General features: G+C 43.1%; 1 protein-coding gene across 3 annotated transcripts in view; it reads right to left on the reverse strand.

Annotated features, from left to right (window-relative positions):
* Positions 1 to 2,391: 2,391 nt before the first annotated feature.
* Positions 2,392 to 16,666, reverse strand: part of Pdilt (protein disulfide isomerase like, testis expressed) — a 37,182-nt gene continuing 22,907 nt past the window's right edge. For all 3 annotated transcript variants that reach the window (XM_006985700.3, XM_042282557.2, XM_076551134.1), the window contains exons 6-12: positions 13,040 to 13,150; positions 12,833 to 12,958; positions 10,412 to 10,609; positions 7,414 to 7,534; positions 5,206 to 5,384; positions 3,752 to 3,841; positions 2,392 to 2,806 (exon numbers count right to left, since the gene is read on the reverse strand). In XM_006985700.3, the coding sequence (XP_006985762.1) occupies positions 2,531 to 2,806; positions 3,752 to 3,841; positions 5,206 to 5,384; positions 7,414 to 7,534; positions 10,412 to 10,609; positions 12,833 to 12,958; positions 13,040 to 13,150 (1,101 nt within the window). In that variant the 3' untranslated portion in view covers positions 2,392 to 2,530. The remainder of the gene's footprint in view (positions 2,807 to 3,751; positions 3,842 to 5,205; positions 5,385 to 7,413; positions 7,535 to 10,411; positions 10,610 to 12,832; positions 12,959 to 13,039; positions 13,151 to 16,666) is intronic.

Below are 16,666 nucleotides of genomic sequence, written 5' to 3' on the forward strand. Positions count from 1 at the left end.
CTCTCGGCTGTCTCTCCTCTCCCCAGCTCTGAGGCTCCAGGTGTGCCTGTGGACCATGCATGTTGCAGCCTTGCTCTCCATCTAACTGCTTGTCCTGGACTCCGATACACATGATTTCGTCTCAGCAGTCCCCATGGACCCCTCCTTTGACCGGCAGCCACATGGCTGTGAGGTGGAGGCAGGTCAGTCTTGCACCGTGTCCTGAATACTAAAACCTAACCCCATAGGGGATCTGGCTCCACCGAGTTCCAGGGCCCCAGGCTGTTCCCTGCCTCACCTGGATGTGAGCAAGTCAGGTATGGGGGTTGGGGATGGCTTCTAGGGGTCTAAAAATACAAATAGACTTTGCCTTGTGTGATGGGTGGAAAGTACAGCGGCCCAGAGGGCTTTTAGAGTGCACAGTCCCTATAATAATACCCCTCACTTCTCCCGAGAAGTCCCATTAGCCCCCAATGAAATGAATCATATAAACAATATGAATATAAAGGACTAAATAATGATCCCCAAATAAATATACCGACATCCTAATCTCTAGGACTCGTGAATATTGCTTTGCAGAATAAAAAGTATTATGTGGGTGTGGTTAAGTTGAGGAGAGAGAGATGGAGCAGGAATCCTAAAGGTTGGATGTGATCACAACAATGCTTAGAAGATAGATGCAGAGGAATGAGATGTAGGGTTGAGACATAAAGTCAGAGTGATTCCAGGATAAAGAACAAGCCAAAGGCATACAGGCAGCCCCCAGGAGACTTCGAGGCAAAGGCTCCTTCCAGAGGGCACCACCCCTGATGAATCTTGATGTTTAACCCAGTGTGAAAAAAAATTGAGACAGGATCTTGCTAGGCATCTCAGAATCATAAATCATAATCCCCCTGCATCTGCCTCCTGAACATGGGACTTACAGGTGTGCACCAAGTCTAACCCATGAAATTGGTGTCTGATTTTGGCCTCTCAAACCAATTGAGAATAAGTCCATGTTGTCTTATGTCATTAAGTGTTAGTCATTAGTGTGTTAGAAACAGTTAATGCCCAGCCTGGGCCTGGGGACAATATTCTTACCTCCTTCCTTGGGGACAACTATGCAACAATGTATCTCCCAGAGAGAGGGTGCTACATGACGATTCCACTTGCTCCAAGGACATTTTTATTGAGGATCTACTATGTACCACGCAGAAAACACAGCTGGCACTAAGAAAGTGGTATCTCTGTATTTATGGGTCTGTCATGGTGGGGTGGGAGCAGGCATCATGCAATTACTTGATGAAATGGCAAAGTGCTTTCAAATATTACTGTCCTGGAGGGCCTCATAGACATGGCGACATTTAAGGTCTGAATGATGAAACCACAGCTGTGTGAAGATGGGGAAGGGGGCCAGAGGAAGGTATTCTGAGGACATGCACTTGGATAGAGGGAACGACCCTACGGAGAGAATTTGTTGTGTTCAAAGAATACACAAGAAGTGTGGATGATGCATAGAAACTGGGAGAACTGGAGAGAAATAGCAATCTGCAGGGCCTCTCAAGACACCGCAGGAATAAAAAAAGGTTGGAAATAGTCTAAATGCTGTGAAGTTGAGGGTGGAGATGGGGCCAACACAGTAAGCACCGAGAGCTATGGTGCTTGGAAACGTCTCCATAGTTGTAGGAATGTGGGGTGTGAGGGGGAAATGGGGAGAGTATGTAGAGTATCAGGAAAGAGATAAATTCTGAGTCTTCTGTTCTAAAGAAATGGACTGCTCTCAGCAATGCAGGGAAGTTAGGTGGAGCCGTGTGGAAAGAAGTGAGCAGAGCCACATAGAAAGAACAGCGTGAGTCACATGAAAGGAAGCGGCTGGAGTCCCATAGGAAGTATGTGGAGTCACATGGAGGGGAAACAGGTAAAATCATGTGGATCTTCAAGTTTATAGTAGTAGGAGAAAGGACCACAGGGGATAATTCTGTCATGAGACATTTTGATAGTAAGTCACTTACTGGCATGTAGACATCTAGAAACAAGCTTAGAGTTGGATCTCTCATGGTGCCAAATTGTGCCATAAGCTGGTCAATGCACTTCCTTTGCAAGACTTAGCCAAACTCCTGAGGGCCCAATGAGCGGGAGGTGGTATGCGCAGTAACGAAACAGACTAGCTCTAGAGTGATGTAAGAGATACAACTCTCAACAGTCCTCAAACTTTGTGATTCAGAATGATCACTCATCTCTTTGTGCCTCCATTTTCTCATCTGCAAATGGGGACAGTGAAACTGGCCTCTAGTGATGGAGGTAAAGGTTGGGGAGTTGAGAACTATTAATCAATATTTCCATCATGGCTCTGCTTGCAGCCCTGGCTGAATTCCAGGCCAAGTGGCTCTTCCAGTTAGCACTAATCAGGAAAAATGAGTAAAGAAGATCAAAGACATTCATGGACTTTATTATCTAGCCCCACCCACCCAGCCACCCTACCATATGATATACAGCATTGTCAGAGTAGATTGGCTCAGAAACTGATGTCAGGGCCTAGGATTAGGCTCCTTCCTTCCTGAATTCGGAGAAGCTAAAGTTCTTCTTTGACTTCCAGCTTCCTCCCTGGTGGAGGCGGTGGCTTTCCCTGAGCCATCTCCTCCTCCCGCTCAGCTGTTTCCTTCCTTCCCACTGGCTCTGCTGCCTTGCTCATGCTCTCCAGCACGGGTGACTCTTTCGCTTGCCTGTCCTGTTTGGTTGCCTCCTCCAGCTTGGGCAACTGCTGCTCAGGCGACTTCTCTGTGAGCTGGGTCTCTGGCTCAGCTATCACTTCCTCCTCTAGCTCTTCATTTTGCTCAATGGACAATAGCTGTTAAAGAAAATGTGGGAACAAGAGAGGGAAGGGGAAGGGGAATAAAGAAATATGTGTGATCATTGTGGTGACAATTGGTAAGGCTCTTCTGCATGAGCCCAGAAAGAATCATGCTTGGCTTAAGTGTCCTCATAGATACAGTGAGATGATAAAGTGCCCAACTGTGGTTTTGACCCCTTCGTCAGGGGGCACACTTCTCCCTATGACAGGTGTGACTACCTAGCCCCTAATGCCAAGACAAAGCAGGTGACTTTGGGTTAGTTAGCAAGATCCCTCTCCAGCCTACATGTTGCAACTACTGAAAAGTAGATCTTATTAAACCGGGAGAAGGTAAGTCTGGAGCCATGGGCTAATAGTTACTGTTTATGGGGAAGTGACTGCTTGGGAAAACTGCCAAGACGGAAGAAAACACATGGGAAGACAGAGAGCAGATGTGAGCCTCTGGATCCATCTGTGCCAAATGCCCTACTAGGTAAATGGGATGAAACACCCATTGCTGCTGAAGCAGGTGAGGAGTGTCTTTTATATTAGCAACAAAAAAGCATCCTAACTGATTAAAATGGGACCTTCTAGCTCACTGTGGCATGGTTAAGAAAAAAGGGAAACTGTGGTCACATCCATCAGTACAGTGATGCCAAGGGCAGACTTCCATGAGACATTTGATTACCATCTCAGGAAAGTGACAAGCAGGCTGTTTTGAAGGCTGTATGTTAATGCAGAGCCTGTTTTCTAGTGACCGCCATTTCTACTGCCTTGTGACAAGATCCCTTAAAATAACCAGTGAGCTCACTCAAAGTGGATGGTTGTGCCTGCAGCCTCAAAACCATCTCCAGGAAGAGTGAAATAACTGATAGAACTCAAGGCATAGTTTTCAGATGGGCCATTGGCTTCCTGGGAATTGTGTGTGGGAGAGAAGACCCAGCCTGTAACTGTGCCCCTTACCTCATCCTCTTCCTCGATCCTAATCTTGACATGGTGTTCCAGGAAGTCACAGAAGCCCTTCATGGTATGTTCTCCTTTGTACGGGACAGCCTAGGAAGACAGCAAAGCAGGGTTAGGATGGTAGCCTCCTCTTGTAAGTTGCTCATATAGTGTTACAAAAAGAAACTCAGGATCAAATTCCTGACAATCTAGACCTACCAAAAACCACCTAGTCTCTCTGAGCCTCCTTTGCCTTGCCTCTGAAATAAGGTTAAAAACTCTTTCATCAGAGGGTATGAGGAAAGGGTCACATATGAACTATGAAGCCACACATTATAGGTCTAACCCTTGGCTGCATTACTTACCAGTGTGGCCTGCTTACTGAACTTATGACTCAGTTTCCTCATATGGCGTTAATTTCCGGAGCTTCCCCACAGTGTTGTTGGATTAAATGAGCTAATATAGGACTTGGGCTTAAAGCAGCATTTGGTTGATTGTGGGAATTACCACACCCATTTGCTCCTAGGAGTAGCTGCTATTTGTAGTGTTATTACAAGAATAAGAAAAATAGCTGTTATTTTACCTACTGCATGGTCAGCATTCATTCATAATAGTTTCCTTTCCTTTGTGGGTCTTTAAGGGGATTAGAAAGCTACTTACTACCCACTGGTTGTTAAAGCTCTTTATTGTAGAACTTAAGATTGGTGACAGCCTCACCCTGTCAATCTAACATCATTTTCTACAGCTTTTCTACATGTACCTTCTGCACTGGGATGGCATCTCACAGTGCCCTGAACATCCTGCCCACCTCATGTTACATATCCTACTTATAGCGTTCATAACCACTCCTTTAATTTAAATCTCCACCATTCTCCAGAGTCCCAAGTGTGCATGGAGACTTTACCCATATCTCTCTTCCAGATTCTGCTCTCCCATTCCATGCATAGGCAGACCTATGTCATTGTGACTTTGCCTCCCAGTCATCCACTCTTGTCTGGAGCAAGGACCTTGGCTCATGCTCCTTTGATTGATACCCTTCTCCATCAATAGAGAGTATGTTCCACCAGCCTTGGTGATGGTTGCACAAGAACCACAATGCCCAGGTATAAAGAGGATTGTCGGTGTCTGGCACACATTCTTTAATTTGGTAACATTCCACCCCAATATTCCTATAAAGAGGTCCTTACTTTATTCTCTGTAGCTTGTGGAGAGCTCAGCCTCAGTACTAGAGGAAACTTATCAATATCCAATCAAAACATCCACATCCATTTGTCACAGCAATTGGTCAATAATAAGCAATGGCCTTAAGTTGTGTGCAACTATAACAAGTCCCAGAACTTCAGTGGAATATGCTGGAAAATACTCTGAATAGGGACTGGAGCTGAGAATGTTCAGGAGAGGGCTGAGCAGAAGAGAAGCTGAGTTCCTGGGGATGCTAGAACATTTTCAATTATGTGATCCTAAGAGACCCTCACCTCTTGTGAGTCGGTAGGGAAAAGCCTAAAGAACGGGTACTGATCTGGGTTCTCCAGCTGAATGTCATTTGCTGTTATATCCATCTTGGCAATGATGACTGTGGAGTGATTTTGATACTTTATGCCCAACTCTTCCAGCAGCGGTATCAGTACCTTGCACTTCTCAGACCAAGGTGCATCTGGAAAAGAAGGTTCTTGCTCAGCTCCTCTTGTCTGGGACTCTGAAAGCTGATGCCACATAGCACCACTGTGTTTTTCTTACCATGCATCTACTCAGCAACTCACACACTTTTTCATTCATGCCATATCATATATCTCAGTATATGATCACTATTAAGTAAATCAGAATAATAAACAGCCTAGTCCTATTCCTCCTGGACATTAACATTTTCTGATGTGTTAATATGTTCTTTAAAAAAAAAAACAACTTCCTTTTGACATAGTGTTCCACTCCAGTTGAAGGGAAAATATTTATGCTGCTATTATGTCTAAGAGAGAATGTGTGTGTTTATAGCACAGAAGTTAAGCTACTTGACCAAGGTCATCCAGAAAATTAAGCAAAGGGAATAGGACTTGAAGACAGCTCATGTGGGTGTGATTGTACTACAAATATGGCATAGCATAATGTTGCATAATATATATATTAATACATAATATAACATGCCTTTCAGTCACTTGGAAGAGAACATGCCCAAAATACTGAACAGGTATGCTCTAAAATTGTGACAACTACCCTTGGCAAGGGACACTGGCCTTTCTTGTGGAAAGTTCCTTGAGCTGTGAGTGGCCAGACAGCTGGCCCTTTGGAAAAAGACCAGAGCACAGATCCAAAACAGGGAAAGCCAGACCTCACTGGTTTGCCTTCGTCTGAGGCTCAGAACTCAAGAGTTTTACTCTGTGGGAGGAGTGACCCCAGAGGCCCTGACATTACACTTCTGCAAGCCCATCTATCCATTTACCAGCCAAGTGCCCCCTGTGACCAAACCTCCTGCCTATAGCACCCAGAGAACCCCTGGGGCCTGATGGCTAGGAACACAGGGGATAATAGCTGAAGCCCTAGGGTGCAATCCAACAGGCCTACTTCCAAGAAAACGAGGCTGGTCTTGCCTTTTATCAAAAGCAAATGAGTGTTCTCAGAACTCTGTGTGTCAAGTAAGTCGAGAAAGGCTGCCCCAGCTCTGTGCTAAAAGGGAGCAGTTTGCTGTGACTCAGCCGCACAGCTCTCAGAAGTGCTGTCAGTGGACAAGTATCTGCTTCATGGAGGGTGTGACAAGGCGCACGATGGAATCAGCACAGGAATGGCTTCCCTTTCGGTCTTCATACTTACCAAGTGACCTTGACCTGTGTCAAGGAGAACACCACTGTGCCTTCCTCACAGCCTTTCTGTAATATACCACATGCTACACTTCAGCCTAGCTCAGTGTACAAGCTCACTAAATAGTACCTTTGCCTGTCTGAAGTAGCTTTGGAGTCACCTTCTCCAGTGTCTCATGGAGAGAAGGCTCCAGTTTGGGGGGCTGGCATATAAAGTAGAGCTGATGGGAAAGGGGCGTAGTCCTTAGACAAGGAGTGGGGATAATTATAATGGAAGTAACAGCAGTCATCACTTGTAGAGTGCTTACAACATGCCGTACACTATACAAACTCCTTGATATGAAACATGTGTGCCCCTGCTTCACAGGGGCCATTAGATGAGTCATAAGGCCCACAGTAGGGAAATGCTAGATGATAGTATGAATATAGGTGCTGGAGCCAGACTAAAAATGTTCAACTCCTATTCTCAACACTTAGTGATACTGGGAATGCTTCTTCACTGAGATTCTGCTGAGTGATCCATACATGGGAGGCATAAGAGCTGCTTCTAAGAGGATGTGGTGGGGAATTAAATGGCATAGGTATACAATGACTCAAGCCTGAGTCCTAATGTACTGCTGTATCCAACAAAAGCATGTTAATGTTAGCCACCAGTGTTTCTGTTACAAATTGTCATAGGACTGGATTATGTGGAAAGCAGTCAGACATGTTAAGAATTAATTTGGGGGCACCAAGTTGCCTGTGGCTGCTGGTGTCTTGATCTTGAGAGAGAGGAGACAATCTTTAGTATGGTTTCAGAGTTTATGGGTTTGGAGACTGCAAGAATTCAGAAGCAATACTTGAGAAGTAATATTGGGACCCTTGGTCTCTCGTTGTCTCCATAGAGATACTTACAGAACATCACAAACACGTCCTTCTCCTTATCCAAGACAACCACATTGAAGTTCTTCCCCACAAGCTGCTTAACTGGCCCTTGGTCCCAATATTTCGGAATCTCTTCACTGGTTTTGTGTTTCTAGGAAGCAAATTGAAGAAGTCTAACACTCTCCACTCCAGCAAAGAACAAGCAGCTGGAGTTCCCCATCCCCAATTACAAACAACAAAAGGCAAACTCTTGAAAAGTTAGAAATGCAGCGATAATCACAAACTCAGTGTTAGCTCTGCATTGCCCAGCGATAATCACAAATTCGGTGTTAGCTCTGCCTTGTCCAGAGCAGACAGGGGTCAGAGAGCTGGGGGGGGGGGGTCAGAGTTCTCAAGGGGGTCAGAGAGCTGAAGGGAATCAGAGCACTAAGGGGGAGTCAGAGCTCTGGGCTGCAATTTATCCACATCTATGATTCTCAGGATTCTCAGATGATAGTAGAACTTACACCATTAGCATCTCAACTAGACTGCTTGAAAACAACACTTGTCCCCAATGACTGTGAGAGCCAAGACCAACGCATTTCTGTGCCAGCCTCCCCCAACTTCATTACCATTTTGCATCTTGGCTTTCTTTATCTGTACTGATCATCAGTTGGCCCCAAAGCCTAACTGTCTTCCACCTCAGGCTGGTATGTTCTTCCCACAGCCTGGAAGGCCTTCTCCAAGCTCTACTCTCCTTCCTCTATCTAGTGAACTCAAATTTATTCTTCAAGATGATGAGTTCTTTGAAATGTCCCCTTGTGTTACCTTCAGAACATTATCAATTCCTTTTCTACCATGCTAGAGGGTGCCTTAAAGGACCTTCTCATCAAGTGTCAGCACATAGAAAGACCTCAGTAAAGAATTTTTAAATGGACAGAAAGAATGGATTCATCAGCTGTTTTGGCTTAAAGATTTTTTTTAGAAATCTTGTATTTTTCTATACCACCACTGACTCCTGGGTATCTCTTGAGTCTATACCCTCTTTTCCATTTTACCTGTGACTATCTTAGTCTAGACAGCCCATGCTTCTCACATGGATTCCCCTGCATCTTCTCCAAATCCTCTCCATGCCTTTACTTTCTACAGTTAGGGCTCTGTTTTGATCATGGAGAGCTGTTTTCTCCTTGTATATGAGATGCCAAGTTTTTAATGTACATATGAAGTCCTTGCTGCCTGGCTTCTGTCAAATTTTAGCTTTTTTTTTTTAGTGGTACCAAACCCTTCCTCTACCTCATAGCCTCTAAAAATGACTTCAAGGCTCTTTCACTGGACACATAAATGTGGGTGGGGGGAGACTGGACATGGAAGATGAGCAATGACGCAAACAGCGAAGAATTAGGACTAGGCAGATCAGACAGAGATCGCTAGTCACGTGGAGGATGTTTATCTATATTCCAGGAGCACAAGAGAATGTATTGTCCTTTGAAGGGTGGAAAAATACCTTACATCTAACTATCAAGAAGAGGAGGCTAGGGAGAGTCTCAGGCATGTTGAAGATGTGATCGTGGAAAGTGAGGTTCTCTTTCCTTGGTGATGTATTGGTAGAGTGCTGAGCTGAGAGTGAAGGTAGGAATAGGACTGGAAGAGAAATTGACCTAAAGGTAATGAGATAATTATCTTTAGAGGGATTTAAACAGAGAGGCTGAGGCATTTCTTGGTAGAGGGAAGTTTGGTCGGTGTGTCCACAAGGTCAGTCAGTCTCATGGTAGAGTTGCTCTTCTCCAGCATTACTATAGAAGTAGTACAGAACTTAAATGGGCTCAACAGGAGTTGGATTTCTGCTTGGAGGTATATATGCCTTATATACCTTCAGGGTATAGAAGAAGTGAGACGTGGAAAGGATGAGGAAGTTATCAGAGTGATAAACCATAGATTCCAAGTTCATGGAGAAGGCACCAGAGAGACGGAAATAGGTTCCAAATGTTGAAGGTCATTGGGTGAGGCTCTTTAGTAGTGTGGTCAGTGGAGAAGGGAACTAAGAGGAGAAGAAGCTTGAAATGGAATCTTTGGAGGAACTTCCAGTTATAGGTAATGAGCACATGAGCAGAAGGCTGAAATGCTGTATGCATACCAACTTGTGGAGAACAGAGATAAACATGTTGGATGTTAGTGCCTGGGAATGAAGACGAAGCAGCATGGAGGTAGTCTGTACTGAGGAGCCCTCATCCTCAGAGAGAGGGGAGGGGATGGTCAGAGGACAGCAACAAGGGATGGAAGCAAGTGGTACGATGCCCAAAGCATGAAAGGCAAAGACTGTCGGGTGTTAGACACTAGAAGGAGAAATGATTTGGAAGTACCAGGAAGGACACCAGCTTTTCCATTTGACCTCACAATCATGTGAGTCAGAGAAGAGCTTCTCCTTGAGAAGGATGTAGAGGAGGAAACATGGAAATATGGAATAGGCAAAAGGAAATGGAAGCAGCCAGAGGTAAGGTCTCCAGAGATGTGGAGTTACCTGAAGACTCGCCATGGACTCCTGCCATTATCTAGAACATGTTTGAAGGATTCTCCATTTACTATCAAAGATATTTCAGTTTGTAAAATAAACACGGTTACTCAGTAGGTGTGCTTATAGTTAACTTCCTGAACCTACCCTTTCAGCAGCATGGACGATGTCTCTCCACCCCACACAACCTAAAAGTCCCTGAAGCTCTTGAGGCCAAATCCTGGCTGCTATTTGCCTCATCTCCTTCGGGTCAAGTGGATTTTCCAAGAAGAGGCTGCAGGAAGGATTAAAGCCTCCTTCAGCAGACAAGTCAGTTTCTAGTACATCTGAACTTCTACTGGGAATTTTAAGAACTGGTAGTGAATTTCCAGCCTCAGAAGAAGCCACAAGTTGCAGTGATTGAAGGTGGAAAATGCAGAGACTGTGCCACATTGAACCTTGGGATGGTCTTCGTTCTATTTCTTTGCTGGTTAATGAAACCAGCAAAACTGTTAGGAGGTTCTGAGGTTCTAGACACGACTTACCTGAGAGTAAGCTTACCTTGGCAGTTTTGCTGAGGAAGCTGAGGCAGAATTTCTTGAGGTTTTCGTAGGTTATATCATCTGTGGGCATTTTGTATCTGGTATCAGAGGTTATGTTCAGGATTTGAACAGATGGGACATTGACTGTTGAGATCCGGAAGTGCTCGAAGACGCGTTTGTTTTTGGGTTCATCCGAATTCACAAGAATGAAAAGGATCTGCCAAATCAAGGAAAAATTCCTGAAACGAGTCTGGACCCCTCGTCAAGGGGAAGGAACAGCTGAGAAGCTAGGAGCTAAGGGAACTCAAACAGCAAGGCCTCCAAAGTGCCTCCAGGCAGACTCCCTCCCACACCTGGAGCAGACCGGCAGCCTCCCCAGCCTCCCTGTGCTCTGCAAAATCCACACAGCTTCAGGAACTGAGCAAGCTGGCCTGAGCATTCATCCTTGTTCCAAACCTCAATTTCCCTGTCTGTAAAATGGTGATTCTGGTCATATTGCTTTAGAGGATTGCTTTAAGAATGTGTTCAAAGGCCTGATTTGGTGAGTGGCAGGTAGAAGGTTTATTTATTACATGCGAATTCAAAATTACTCTATGAAGGAAACCCAAAGTCCATTATTCACACATCCACATACCGAATATTCACATTTAACTGGACACTAGGGACACAGTATTGTACAGAAGATGGACTGTCTGCCCTGTGGAACTCACATTCTAGTGGAGGAAATAGATGAGAAGTACATTTAATAATGACAAGTAAAGATTGGAAAGCGCAATAGAGGGATGGGGTAGAGTAACCATGCAGATGAGGTGAGACATCTGCTCAGTAAAGTTAGGGGGCCAGGAGAAGAATCTGTTTTAGCAAACAGAACAGGGAACAGTGATCCAGCAAGTAGAAACTCAATGCAAAGGAAAGCTCTAGTAGCAAAAAAAAGCATAGAGAATAGAATGTTCTAGAAAGGAAAGATATCAGCACCATGATGGAGAGCATCATAGGAGATGAAATCTGATGCTATAAAAATGAAAAGTGAGATCAGAAGTCCAACAAGAAGCTTGGGTCTGGTTTGATCAGAATAAAGATGGAATCAAGCCAGAGAGTGTCATGGTGGAAATTTTCAAATAGTAAGAATAACTGCAGAAAAGAAGCAAGAGTGGATGCAAGGAGATGAGTTAGAGGCTCTGCAGACACCTGCTGTCACATATTTTTAGATCATTCATCCATCCAAAAGTTTGCCCACAAAAGACAATGTTCCAGTCTTCTGGATGCTAGGGAAACTCCAAAAATCAGAACAGACTGTTAAATCATCTTGAACATAACCAATAAGTACCAGTTACTTCTATACTCCAGGTACTTGAGTATAGTGGGTGGTAAGATGGACATAAGATAAGGTTTAGTGGAACAGTTTCAGCCAAACTCTTAATCTGTAGCTCAGATAGTAATGACAATTGGTACACTCTCTGGTCATGGCAACAAGAATTTAGAATTTCATCTCCCGATTTGTCCCAAAATAAATTCCAGCTGCACTAAAGGGTTAAAGGAAAAAATGAGGAAATATAGTTGAGAGCCAGACAGATAGCTCAGAAGGTAAAGATACCTACTACCAAACCTGACAATTGGAGTTAAATTTCCAGGACCCACATGGTAGAAACAGAGAACAGCTGTTCCCAGACCTCCACACACGTTGTGGAATACATATGCACATGTACATTTATACACATACATATACTAATAATATTTTTAATTAAATATGGTTAAGTATTGATAATATAGCTTGTGAGAAGTCAAAAGAACCATCAGGTCACAGTCACATTAAATATCTGAAAATATAAAAATGAAAAACAAGATAGATCAATATTTGCAAGAGGTACCTGTGATTAGAAGCATCTTTCTGAAAAACAAGTGTGTTGGGACAAAATATACCTGTTAAGTGTGTTTATGCTTCAGTCTTTACTCCATGTTTACATTTCAGGATTGTCATTTCATTTAATTTCAGAATAACTTTAAATGAAAAAAAGATCTTTCATAGTCCAGACGCCAGTAGGTGAGCTACACATAGGTATAGGGCATAGGCAGTGAGGATACCAATTACAAGCACCAGGAAGTGTACTTTAGCTCATTGTTTGGGGTGTGAATTTTCTAGGTTAAAGTTAGAGTTTATGTAGAACATAGAAGTTGAAGGAACACCTTTAGTGTATTTATTAAGATGAGTGAAAGAACTGTGGGGTTGGCTCCCTTCAAAGAAAGAATGAAACAGAGTTATCTAAAATAAAATAGTAAACATGATATAGCATTGGTATGTAAATCATGAAATATATGCAAATTATGCACAAATCATTCCTGAATTAATTTATAGTGAGTAGAAAAGACAACTACCCTCAGAGTCTGCTGCTCCTGTGTGCCCATCCAAGTGTCTCCAACAACACTAGGTTGGTCTACAAACCTTGTTCTGGAATTCCTTTGGAATCATTCTGTAATGCCGGATTATGACGCTGTATGGCTCTGAGTTTTTGGAGATAAAGAGCAGCATGTGATTCAAGATGTTCAGTTCATAAATCAGTTCCTTATTCTGAAATTGCAAGGAAAACATGTCATTCAAAGTACACACATGGGTCCCTGAAGTCCTCCCAGGACCCCTTTGCCCACTGACCTCAGGGTTATATTCAATCACAAAAGCTGTAAGCTGCTGTTTCACAACCTGATTGAGATAATCTTTGTCGGTATTGTCATTAATAAGCTCTTGACGTTTCACAATTTTTCCCTTGAGCCAAAGAAAAAGCATCTTAGAGGGCAGTAGCTTTCATAATATATACACCTAACAAATATCAATAGCATCCCCCCAAACCCAGGCTGAAGGTAAAACACTAAGGATGCCGGCAGGTGTAGTAGATAACCCAAGTACTTGATGAATAAGAACATTGAGCAAACCAGTCTGTGTGTTCAATGTGGGTATGTGATAAGGAATCTGACTGACTGACAATCCCAGCTGTTGTGCTCTAAAATCCACCAAAACACATGTAATACTGTTGAACACCATGCCACATTGCCACCAAACAATGGTCAAAGGCATCAGGGGTACAAAGGCAAACCCAGGTCAGGGAGATCCTGAGAGGTACCTCTGATCAGAGGTGATCTATCAGCATTCCTAACTACAACAGGGTCACACCTTCACTGTGGTCTGAAGGTTCTCTAAGTACCTCACCTCTATGCTTATTCCCCTAATGAATAGGTGGCATATCTAATCCTGCTATGTAACATCTTCCAGAAGGATCTAGATAAACATGGGGGTAATGTGATTGTTTACAGTCTGAGTATTCCATGCTCTCTTCATCCCCACCAGTCCTAATTTGGTACAAATTTCTCAGCTAGACTCTCAAAGTGCTCCCCCTACTGAATTCTATACACAACCACCACCACCACCACCACCACCACCACCACCACCACCACCACCACCACCACCAGCAGCAGCAGCAGCTAGCCTGATGTTGTTAGAACACAAATCTGATTCTTGTTATTGTTTTCTTGCTTCAATGTGTTATGGCCCCAAGTTATCCTCTGGATAAAGTTCCGTGTCTTTACTGGTTATATCAGCATCAATACTGATTAGAGAGCTCATGATGTGCCAGACACAGTTACAAACATAGTATACACATCAGTTTACTTAGTCCTCAGTATCTCCCAAACTCTGTTCTAATATTGCCTTCCTTTTTCCCTTTCTTCTTTTTCTTTTTTTCTTTGTTGTATTCACATCTCTCCCACTTTGCACGTGAGAAAACTATGGCACAGAGAAGTAAAATAGCCTCTCTTAGATTACTAAGTAAGAGATGGACCCAGGAGTTAGTTATCTAGTTAGTGCTAGGATTGAGCCCTGAGCTTTACATGGACTAAGCATATACTCTACCATTGAATCATACCCCCAACCCCAGAGCCAGGATTTAAAAATGGGTAGTCTAACCATAGCGTTCACATTCTTAGCTGCTCAAGATATACCTTCCTATAACATTATTCAGACTCAGGGGGTTGTATCTATGTATTTAGTTATGATATATGTGTATATGTCTAAACAACTAAAGAAAAGGAGGCCATGAATTTGAGAGAGAACAAGGTTCATGGGAGGGGTTGGAGGGAAGAAATCAAAGGGGTGGATTGTATAATTGTAATTTTAAAAGTAACAATCATTACCAGGCAGTGGTGGTGAATGTCTTTAATCCCAGCACCCAGGAGGCAGAGGCAGGCAGATCTCTGTGAGTTCAAAGCCAGCCTGATCTACAAAATGAGTTCCAGGAAAGGTACAAAACTACATAGAGAAACCCTGTCTTGAAAACAAAAACAAAAGCAAAAAAAGTAACAATCATTATAATAAAATAAGTAAATAAATAAAATATACCTCTCTACTTATAGGTATAATATAGAATCCAAATAATTAATAAATGCATTTATCATAATAAATACAAAATACCTAGAATATATTTTTCATAGTTGCTATTTGGCTTTTGATTTTGTAATTGGTTTACTCTGCAGAACTTTAGATATGTAGACATGTAAACAGTACACATTTAACAGAAATTTAATAGGGTTTCTCCATGCTTTGTTAAGGGGCTCCCCAAATTCCATTTATAGGAAACAAACTTTGGACTGGAGAGATGGTTCAGTGGTTAAGAGCTGCTCTTCCAAAAGATCTGGGTTCTATTCCCATATGGTAGCTCACAACCTTCTGTAATTCCAGTTCCAGGAGATATAATGCCCTATTCTGGTCTCCAAGGTGCTCAGATATGCCTAGAAGCTAAACACCCACTTATGTAAAATAAAATTCAAACAATAACAAATGAAGAAAGCAAACTGTCATATGTCATCACACCGAAAGATGGTTTCACGAGTTTCAGTTTTGAATCGGGGTCATACAGTGTGCTGCCTGACTACAGCTTCAGTGTTTTCCCTACTCTGCTACCTGGTTATTCTCAACATCCTACATTTAATAACAGTCTTTTCTCCTCTAGTCTCAATTATTATCTTTGCCATATATTAGAGTTCTATATGTATTCAGATCTATTCTGATATGTTGTCCCATTCAAGAAACTTTTTAGTCTCCATCTTAAAACCTTTTCAATGACTTCTATGGGCCCAAGAGAAAAAGACAAGGCTGAGTGCCACCTCTGAGGGTCATGAAACATCACTCCACATATCAAATGTGGCCTCAGATACTTACTCATTTGTAAGTAAAACAGCTGTTGTACAGATCTGACTTTGGGTGCGGAGACAGGAAAGCATGACTTGAAGTCCCACAGAATGATCTGCAATGGGGAAAATGCTCTAGTGTCTGTGCTATTCTGCACAGCGGCCAACTGGCCCCAAGTGGCTCCAGTGTACTGGAAATGTGCCTTGTATGGCCAAGGAACTCTGGCAGCCTATCTAGTATCAGTTTGATTGGAAGATCAGTAAGACTTTTCTGGGTGTGTCTGTATGGTGTTTCCAGAGAGGATTAACTAAGGGGAAGATGTGCCCAAATGTGGGCCTCACCATTCCACAGGCAAATCCAGACTGAAGAAGAGGGAAAAGAGGAAGAAGCCATGCAGCACAGACATCCCCTCTCTCTGCTTCCACTGTTGTGATGTGAGCACTCTGCTCCACCAGTCCTTGTAGGAACGATGGATTAAAACAATGAGTGTGAATATTTCCTCCCTGACTTGTTTTTCTCAAGTATTTCAAGGACAAAAATCTGACACAGAAACTAAAACTTTAACTTAATTACTTTTCACCTAAATAGTCATATCATCTATATAGTTAAAGACTACTGGTTACCACATGGAAAGCTCAGGTCTAGATCTCAGGGCTCGAGGATGGATCACTAAATGAGCTCAGGCTGTGGAAGGTCTTGTAGACCTGATTAAGAATTTGAGTCTTTATTCTTCTAACAAAAGATCAGTGAGTTCTGTAGCTGGAGAGTTTCTCTCCAGGTCCTGCCAAGCCCCCGCAGTCCTGAAGCCCACTTATAAAATAAACACACAGATGCTTATATTATTTAAACTGTTTGGCCTAATGGCTCAGGCTTCTAGCTAGCTGTTCTTATATCTTAAATTAACCCATTTCTATTAATCCATACCTTGCCACATGGCTCGTAGCTTACCAGTACTTTACATCCTGCTCCTCATTGTGGCACAGCATCTCTCTGCCTCAGCCTTCTACTTCCCAGACCTCTCCTCTCTCTTTGTCCCGCCTATACTTCCTGTCTGGCTACTGGCCAATCAGTGTTTTATTTATCAATCAATCATCCACAGCA

This window comes from Peromyscus maniculatus, chromosome 1 (genome assembly GCF_049852395.1).
Source record: "Peromyscus maniculatus bairdii isolate BWxNUB_F1_BW_parent chromosome 1, HU_Pman_BW_mat_3.1, whole genome shotgun sequence".
Lineage (NCBI taxonomy): Eukaryota > Metazoa > Chordata > Mammalia > Rodentia > Cricetidae > Peromyscus > Peromyscus maniculatus.